The 10,356-nt window shown below is 44.8% G+C and overlaps 1 protein-coding gene across 1 annotated transcript; it reads left to right on the forward strand.

Moving 5' to 3' along the window:
• The first annotated feature begins 534 nt into the window (after positions 1–534).
• LOC103714966 (auxin-responsive protein SAUR71-like) lies at positions 535–981 on the forward strand. Its single transcript, XM_008802457.5, has one exon. The coding sequence runs from the start codon at positions 535–537 to the stop codon at positions 979–981; it is 447 nt and encodes a 148-aa protein (XP_008800679.3).
• The last annotated feature ends 9,375 nt before the right edge of the window (positions 982–10,356 follow it).

Genomic DNA, 10,356 nt, shown 5'->3' on the forward strand with positions numbered 1-10,356 from the left:
ATATATTAGTAATTATGTAATATAAACCTGGTAAGGAAACGAGAGGAGAGAAGAGAAAAGAACTCATTGCATGGATGATGGATCTGATGCGGTTTATAACAAAGCTGCGCTTTGCATGCATCATGGGCACTTGCAATCGCCGTGGATTGGATTCTTCGGTGAAAACCAGCATGTTATGTTACTGCTCAACATACAACACGTCCCCTCGACGTCCATCAAAATCTAATGAAGTAGTCACAGTAAAAGCTATAATAAAAACCCATCCAAGAAGCCGCATAAATATGATTATAATCCGTACGACGTAATAGCTGTCGCACGAAGAATCTTTGGCTCCCCCTATCTCCGGTCCTTACGCGCTACCACCGCTCTCTCTCTCCTCTCGTAATTAACCCCTAACGCCAAGCCTTTTCTCTTCATCTCCAATCCATTTATCCCTCCCCTTTCCCATCCCCCTCCTCTCCCTCTCTCTCTCTCTCCGCGGAAGCAGAGCCAGAACCAAAAGAAGAAAGTGAAAGAGACGACAGAGAAAGAGACATGGGGAAATGTGGCATGATCCGGTACGTGGGGAGGGTGCGCCAGATGCTCCGCAAGTGGAGGACAAGGGCGGCGCTGGGGCGAGGTTGGCGGGCGCCGGCGGACGTGCCGGCCGGCCACGTGGCCGTCAGCGTAGGGAGCAGCGGCCGCCGCTTCGTGGTTCGCGCGGCGCATCTCAACCACCCGGCGTTCCGGAAGCTCCTCTCGGAGGCCGAGGAGGAGTACGGCTTCTCCGCCCACGCCGGCCCCCTCGCCGTCCCCTGCGACGAGTCGAGCTTCGAGGAAATCCTCCGCCAAATCTCCTCCTCTTCATCGTCCGCCACCAAGTTGGCAAATCTCGATGACTTGAAAGACTTCTGCTCCTGCTGCCCCGTGGACATCAGGAGAGGGTGGAGCGCGGACTCTTTGCCGTTGCTCCAGGGGTTCTCCGAGAAGTCGGGGCGGTGAGACGCTGGTGCTCCGGTTTGGCCCGTGGGCGGCCGAGTGTTCGTTGTTATTACCGTGGACTCGCATCGCTTGGGATTTGAAGATAATTGGAGGGAGAAGGGTTAATTTGTGCTTGTAATTTGTGGGAATCAGTTTTTGTTCTTGAGTTTGAGTCATTTTATCATGGAGAAGAAGGGTGTAGCAAATGTTCTCCACTTCTCCAGTGTAAGTAACTGCTAACAAAACTAAAATAAAGATCACTGTTATGCGTCATGATCTGAAGATAAATTCTTGTCACCTTTTCCAGTTATGATATTAAAATTTATACAGACAGGTCGGACCTGTGAGGTCCATCATTGGCTCAAATAGTGTTGTGCTATTAAAATTTTCAAGTAATTGAAAAGTTATTCTGAAAGCTAACTAATATTTCTTCCTTCGTTTTGTTAAATAATATTGCTAAGACAGCCATTTTAAAAGTCAGACTTGAAGGAAATCAAAATGAAGTCCTATCTCAAGGTGAGCGAGACAGAGATATTTTTATATTTATAATTTCATATGATGTACATATATATGGTTGAGAGATCTGTGTGGTCTGATATAATAAACAGAGACAGATAAGAAAGAGTAGTCCAGGTTAGAAAGAAGCTAATAATAAACAGCGTTAGCTCCTTTATTTGTGGCTTCTTCCATCTTCTTTCAGTTTGGCTTCATTTGAATTTGAATGATTTGAATTCTTCCTGCTATCACTGCCCCTCGAGCTCAGTATGCGGCAGAAGTTGAGTTTGGATCACAGAGCATAGAAATGAGGTCCAGAGGTTGGATTAGTGAAGATGTCTACCAGTTGGTTTTAAGAATAAACAAACGAGGTTGTAAGTTGTTCTAGGGCAACCTTTTCATGAATAAAGCGGTAATCATGTGTTGAGAAAATAAACTTAATTCAATGAATGTCTTTTGGGAGGTTCAAGAATGTGTGAAGGGTCACCTTTAGAGTGCTGATTCATTTATGGGTGAGTTCATGAATTTGGTTTTCCTGTGAATTTAAGAATTCATGTATTTGGCTAGTTCATGTATTTGGATTTTCTATGTATATTTAAGTGGTTCATGTATTGGGTTTATATATGTACCTAGAAAAAAAAGAGGCAAGAGTTAAAGTGAATAGAAAACTTTTAAAATATTTCGGCTATTCTTCCTTTCCTCTCTAGGAAAATCTCTCTTCCTATATTCTAACATCATGCTCTATGTATTTGGTGCGAGCATGGAACACAAGATTAATAATTATGTAGACTGCACCAAGATTGTCACAGAAAGGAGTAGGTGGATGAAAGAGTTGCTTTGCCTAGGTCTCTACAAATATAAATAATCCAAACAAGCTCGGCAGTTGCAGAAGCCATGGAGTAGAACTTAGCTTCAACACTCGAGCAAGCAATCATGGACTGCTTTTTTGCACCTCAAGAAATGCAATTTGCACCAAGGAATGTCCCATAGGTGCTTGTAGACTGGTGAGTGATAGGATACGCGGCCCAATCTGTGTCAAAATATGCATAGTCTACGGTGGACTGCCAAAATTTAAAGTCAATGATCAAGTATGATGCCAATATAATGAATGATACGATTGACCAGGCGATGGTGATCTATAGTAGTATAATGAAGAAATTGATATGCATAATTTAGTGAAGGTCGTGAAGTATTGAAGGGCGCCTACTGAGGTTTAGAGATTAATCAAGAAGTGCAATATCAGATGGTGAGGGGCATGATTTCATAGTCATAGGGGTGGAAATGGACTTACAGCAAAGCATTTGAGCACACTCAATCAGTGTTTGGTCTATCGAGACTTGGAGAGAAACAGGCGCCCTTCAGGGGAACAGCGAACTTCCATATATATATTACCTAAAAAATAGTGTAATGGATTTATAGCAAGCTCTCGTCCCAGGTGAGATATGAAATTCGTTGAATAAGAGTCACCAATTAGAATTATATTGTTGACCGAAATCTCCAAGATCATGCAGCTACTTATCAAGAGGTTACCAAAGTATATTTTATAAAGAACAATTCTTTGGATTTATTAAATCTCAAAGATCGTGCATCCACTTATCAAGGGATTACCAAAGCATATTTTTAGAAAACACAACTCTTGGGATCCATTAAATCTCCAAGATCATGTAGGAGCTTATCAAAGGATTACCCCATCATATTTTTAGAAACGAATTCTTGGGATTCAAATTTGAATTAGCACAATGCTTAAGGATGGTGCCTACTACTTCTTGGCTCATCATGTCACTAAGTAGACTCCTATTGCATTTGTTGCTTCAACTCTTGTATCTCGTTTTATTTGGCATCAATGCATAGGTCAAGCTACTACGCCGATTGTTTCTCGAGTTCTTAGTGCTTTAAGTTTGTCTATTAATAAAGAAAATGATGTTTCAGTTTGTTCTTCATGTCAATTAAGTAAGAATCATGCTTCACCTTTAAGTATTTCTAATTTTAAATCCTCACATCCATTAGAACTTTCTCAAACAGATGTTTGAGGACCCGCACCCATGTCATCACATTTTGGCTATCAATATTACATTCATTTTCATGATGATTATAGTCATTTCTTTTGGTATTATCCATTGAAAAATAAAGCAGATATTTGTCATGTCTTTTGCATTTTTGCATGCATGTTGACAATATTTTGCAATGCAAAATAAAATTTTTACAAACTTATTATGCATGCAAATTTCAGTTTAATCCTTTTCAAAAAAATTAAATGATAATGGTATCAGCCATCATTTATCTTGCTCCGCACTTCTCAATACAAAAAGGGGCAACAGAGCAAAAGCATCGCCACCTTATAGATGTCAGACTTGCTCTTTTTGCTCAATTTAATGTTCCATGTAAATTTTGGGATATGTCCTTTGAAATAGATAATTTTATCATTAATCGGTTACCATACGTAATCTTAATTTATTTAATAAGAAATCTAACTATAATATTCAATGCATCTTTTTTTTTTTGATACATCGGCAGCTCACACTAGTCTCGTGGGAGCATTGCCATCAGAGTCAAGAGACAGAATACTCTACAGAGGTGGAGGAACAAATACAAAGAGAATCTAGAGAATCTTTTCAGCATAGTGAGCAGCAAAGGAGGTGATCCAATCAGCAGCTCAATTAGCCTTCTGGAACACATGCAAAATCTAGTAGGCATCACATTCCCTCAGCAGCCTCCAAATGTCATCTAGAAGTAGCTGATCAAACATCTCCAGCCTCATCTGTAGAATCCGCTCAATTACCTCCACTGAGTCACCCTCCAGGATGGTGCGCCCTGCCTCTAGAACTCGTCTTGTGTAGGAGACTCCCTCCCATGCGGCTCTGAGTTCTGCTTTAGGAACTGAAGTCTCGAAGGTGCGTCACCCTCCCGCCACTACCAACCTATACTCATGGTCCCTAATCACAATAACAATACAAGTACAATCTCTGTCGTTTGGTAGACTACCATTAAAGTTCATCTTTAAGTGGCCGGGAGGGCTCCTAGGATGTGAGGACATACATAGGCGCTATAGAAACAGAAGGGGAGACCTAGATGTCCCTAGAATGTGCAATTATCCACTACTTTGTAGCACTCCAGATGAACAGAGCAATCTGGGGATGGACCCACATCATCCAAATCCAGCCACCGTCCAAACGCCTTGAGCTCTCACCACCTATCACCACCTACACATCGGCTGAGCACACCTTGGCCCTCCCGGTGGCCACCCAAATCAACCTATCCTCTGTGGCCTCGAGAGGGAGCAGGATAGCAAGGATCGTCTCAGCCAATTGAGTCCCGAAGACCCTCTGATCAGCCCCTCGTCCCACCCACCCTCGCTAGAGATAATGAGATCACTGATTGAAAGCCTCACCAGCCTCGCTGAATCAATCATCGTCAGTAGCCAAATTAACGGGTGCTCTATCACCCACCTATCCTCTAGCACATCAACAAACTTACCATCCCCAACTGTCCACCTGATCTGAGCCAACATTGCCCATGCGTGTGAGCAGTCTCCCTCCATATGAATGAGCAGTGTCGCCTCGGCTCGAAGTCAGCCAGTGCCATGTGCGCTCTATACTTGGTCCTTAGTAAAGCGCTCCATAGGCTGTTCGGCACCAAGGTAAACCTAGTTGTGCGTCTCACAACGAGTACCTCCTGCCTCGTGACTAGAGAGTGAATCTCCAGACCTCCCTGATCGAACGGCTGGCAGACCATCTCCCATACCATCAAGTGAATACCACCCTTGTTCAATCTTTGGTAGCTTATGCTTTTCATGTCTTCAATCTTATCCTAAACATATATTAGAATTTCGTTCTCTTCTACGTGTCTTTGTGGTTACCCTACAAGTTTCCATGGGTATCAATGTCATCATCCTCCTTCAAGACAAACTTTCATATCTCATGATATTATCTTCAACAAGCACTCCTTTTCTTAGATACGGCAGCCTCCTACTATTATTATCTCACAAATTAAACAGTAGCATTCCACGCACCTCTTTTTTTCCTTGGACTTTACTTGAGCTCATTTCATAACCTACAACTTCTCAAAACTTGGTGCAAGCCCAACTGCCTTACATCCCAACCCAACTTGAATCACATAATACCGCCAAGCACATGTTACCTAATCAAGCCATAACCACTAACTCCAATGAGCCCTATGTGTATTTCGACCCATAGCCTTCCACAGTACCATCTACTAATACTGTGTACATAGTGATCTAACATATGTACGATCTACTGGAACTTTGGTCCCTTCAATAAAACATAGTTCTTCCTCTTCTCAAGTTGGTGGCCATCATATGGTTATACAATCAAAGGATGGAACATTAAAGCCACACCGCTTCGATACTAAACATTCCATGGCTTTTATGGCTCACTCATGTCCTATTAAACCAACATATATTACACAAGCCAAGTATGATTATCAATGGAATGAAGTAATGGTAGATGAGTATAACACCTTGATCTCCAATGGCACTTGGATTCTTGTCCTGTCTTCTCTTTCGTAGCATCTTATTGGCTGCAAATGGGTATTCACAATCAAAAGGAATGCTGATAATTTCATAAAGAGCTACAAAGCATGTCTTGTGGCTACAAATGTTTAATCAATAAGAGGGAATTAACTATGATGAATTCTTTAGCTCAATATCAAGCTTGTCACTTTTCACACTATTCTTTTACTTGATGTCTCTGGTGCTCGGTCTATCTATCAATTGGATATTATGTAATGTCCGGGCCCACTACCAACTGGGCCTAATATTTTAAGGCCCAGTTAGGGGGGGTTGGGCCCGATTTTACTGTATGGGTAGTAATGATAGGGTGGCAACCGTGGGTTGCCACCTCATGACGGTTGCCACCTCATGCTGAGAAGGAAAGTGACAGGGCCATAGCTGGCCGGTAGAGGGAGGGCCACCTCGCGCCCTGGTGGCAAGACTACACTCAATGGCAGAGGAAGGGGGGCAACTGGAAGCTCCCGGAGCCAGAGGGCAGGGGAAGATGGGACCTCACTGAGGGACCCCCAGCCATGCAAGACCTGGGCCCGCCTCCTCGCACCCTTGCTGGTAGCCAATTCCGGCGGTCCTGAGACAATGGGGGCAGTTGGAAGCCCCCGGAGCAAAGGGGAAGGAGAGGATGGGACCTCTCAGAAGGGGTCTCATCCCTCAAACAAAAGTATTTAAGCCTCAGCCGGTAACCCAAAGTAATGGACCCTCTATTCCCTGGCCCCTAGAACACTAAGCTAGAGAGTCGAAGCCCTGGAGCCGAAGGTGGAAGAAACCCTGAAGCTCTAGGAGAGGAGGGAGGTACCACCCAAGAGTCACTGCCCGACTGCAAACCGACCAAGGTAAGGAACACTGGGGTTAGGGTTTTAACAGGGGTGGAGAAACCTCTCTGTAAGGTGTTCTCCCCTCTGTTTCAACAATAAAACAAAGGAGAGGAAACCGGCATAGGGGAGGGAGAAAGGCCCACAGGCCACGAGTCGGGCCGGACTCACAGGCCGCGGGCCAGCCTGAGAACGGCCGCGGCCCAAGCCCGGGCCCGACGACCACCCAGGCCGAGCCCAACCGAGCTCGGCCTACGGATGAATGGGGCACCGCAACCTCGGCTGCGGCTACCCTAGGGCTCGAGGGGCTGCCCCGGGCCGCCGGATCTGGCCGAGCTGGTAGTAGACGCGGCCACAAGGCCGCCAGCCCCGGCCGGACCACCGCCTCTTCTCCGGCAAGAGGTGGTGGTGTCGGAGGGAAGAACCAAAGAAAAGAAAAGGAAAAAGAAAGAAAGAAAAGAAAAGAAAAGAAAAAAAAATGAACTCACCGGACCGTAGAGGCTTCATCCTCGAACTGCGGCCTTACCTCGCCGTGATCGGAGCAGGGAGAGACCTCCCGGAGGAGATCCAGCCGCGACCGTACCTCCCGGTGCTCCTCCTCTTCTACGGCATCACTTCGAAGAAGAGGAAGGGGCCGGCCTTCCTTCCACCGGTCCTCCGGGGGGAAACTCCACCTCGGTCGGTGGATCGGGGGGGAGCCTCGTCTCCCCGGTCGCCTGCAGGAGAAGAAGGGGAGGAGACGGAGGGTTTCGATGGGCTGGAAGCTAGGGTTTCAGCGAAAACAAAGAAGAAAGAAAGAAAGAGAGAGAGAAGGAGTGGGAGGGGTCGGAAGGAGGAAGAGGCCGTGGATTCGGCCGGAGAAGAAGAAGAAGGCGGAGAAATCGGCCGGAACACCCAAGCCTTTCGGTGAGAACGAAGGAGAGAAGAGAGAGAGAGAGAGCCGGAGGAGAGAGGGAGGCATGGGAGATGAAGAGGCGGAAGCCTCTGAAGGGGGGGAAAATCCTGATAACGAGTTCGTGGGTTGAATCCGAATCCGAACCTGCAACCCATTAAGTCTAAAAATCAAAATGGGTTAAGTAAACCCAATTAAACCGGGCCCAATCTATTTGGGTGAACCCGGATGAGGGATTGAGTGGAATCTTAACCCAATTGAACCTGAACCCAAGCCCAATTAAATTGGGCTAAGTCTGGACGAGCCCAAACTACAAATTGGGTCAAATCTGAACCGAATTAAGCCCAAATTAATTTGGGTTCGAACCCAATTAAGTTGAGTTAATTCCAGCAGATCCAATTGAATATGAATCAGGCCCAATTTAAGCCCAATTCAACTAACGTGAGGCCAAATTGACCTCGGGCTGACCCTGACTCAGGCCCAAATAGGCCACATTGACCCTAAACCCAAAATTTGATCCAATTAAACTTAGGATTAAGCCTATTGACCAATTAGAAGGCCAATTAACCCATATGGATCCAATCAAGGCTCCAATACGGTTGCGTTAGACTTGGGCTAAATTTCGGGTAGGATCCAAACAAGTAAAAAGAAATAATATGCTTGTTATGATACGATTTTAGGTGACTCAGGATCCATCATCAGGATGCGAGAGACCTGGAAAAAAGCGAATCACAGTAAATAACCTGCCCTAATCTTCTATGAATCACGCATATAATTAACACGTCATAATCTTATTGTAGATCGTGTATCCTAAATTATGAATTATGAATCATGAATACAAGTGGCATGTTTTAGTCATACAATTTATGATTATATATGCATTATGCTTATGCAGATTTTATTATGCCTGCAAGATAAATTGGATTACATTATCATGATTGTCATGAGTATAATTGCGGTATAAGTGCAAAATATGATGATGAATTGCATTTAGCTATATGCACTTCTTGCAAGGGATGCCTAAGGGCTCTTAATGCTACGGGCCGAATGCAACTGAGTCGGCCTTGCCAGTGGCCGATAATGACTGAGCCAGCCTCGCCAGTGGCTGACTAATAACTGAGCAGGCCCTGCCAGTGACCGATAATGAATTCGCCGTAGCATCCATGAGGTACTACCTATAAGAAGTATTGTTTACGGACTCTTAAGAGCTACTGATCGAATGCAACTGAGCCGGCCTTGCCAGTGGCCGAGAATAACTGAGCCAGCCTGCCAGTGGCCGCCTAATAACTGAGCTGGCCCCGCCAGTGGCCGATAATGACTTCGCAGTAGCATCTGAGAGTATAACCATGGCATGCCGGAGGCACAGTTTTTATGTGTGCATTTTATGAAAATTCTTATTGATATAGGACACTGATTTATTTACTCAGCATAAATATTTTATCATGATGATTTATTAGATAGTATATATGTCAGCTTCTCAAATCCTGTTAAAACATGTTTAGCATTTTTAGTTGATTCGACAAGATTATGCAGGATTACTTACTGAGCCGTGTAGCTCATGCCTGTTCATTTATATAATTTTTTTCAGATCACCACCAGTGACAGCTGCTAGAAGCATTTTTCTTTTGCAACAGGGCTTCTTTATTTTTGGGGTGATATGAACATACTTTTGTGTATATAAACTGTGTAGAAGCTCTGTACCTTATATCAACCAGGATGTTGTAATGCACATATTTTGATATATACAAGTTTGACTGCTTTTGACTACCTGTTAACCATGTACGAGGCTGCGTGCTATTGTGGGCAGTAGTCGGCAATAGCACGGCCATGTCACGGATCTGGATCCGAGGCGTGACATCTCGTGGTATCAGAGCTTTAGGACTAACAAGATCATAGCAATAAAATCTGGGTTAATGGGTAGATAAGAATGTTATGGCTTATTAGGATATATTGATCTTACTCTGAATTTTGATTGCAGTAACCACTATAAGATATGAAAGACGATAGGAGGGCACCGTCCCCAGACCCTAGCTACCACTCCGATTTCGCGGATACGCCACGCTCTGCGGCAGGCAACGCAGATCTAGCTGGAGTATACCAGCTGATGGCGCAGTTACTCCAGCAGCAGCAGCAGATGCAGCTGGCTACCATACAACCAGCTAACTCCTATTATGAGAGGTTCTGACGGTTGAACCCACCAGTATTTGATGGCGGACTGGATCCGATAGCAGCTGAGACATAGATCCGAGAAATAGAGAAGATGTTCCAAGCACTCCAGTTTTATGAAGAAACAAAGGTCCAATTAGCCATTCTCCAGCTGAAAGGAAGCACCGAATTTTGGTGGACAACCATGGAACCAGCATACCCCGCCAGCAGGATAACTTGGAGGGACTTTACGAGGTTGTTCTACACCCAATACTTTTCGGACTCGGTCAGCCAGATGAAACAAGATGAATTTTTGGCACTAACACAGTCCGATCATATGTCCGTCTTAGAGTATGCCAACAAATTCAACGAACTGGGTCAATTCTGCCCCCAGTTCATGGACAATGAAAGATGTAAGGCAAGCTGATTTGAGCGGGGGCTAAGATATAGGATCAGATCCTGGATATCTTCTCACCTATTCACCTGCTACAAAGACATGCTGGACCGGGCTTTGAAGGTTGAGGCCG

The sequence above is a fragment of the Phoenix dactylifera genome, chromosome 6 (assembly GCF_051530095.1).
Source record: "Phoenix dactylifera cultivar Ajwa chromosome 6, Ajwa_hap1_PhDact_Kaust_v1.1, whole genome shotgun sequence".
Taxonomy (NCBI): domain Eukaryota; kingdom Viridiplantae; phylum Streptophyta; class Magnoliopsida; order Arecales; family Arecaceae; genus Phoenix; species Phoenix dactylifera.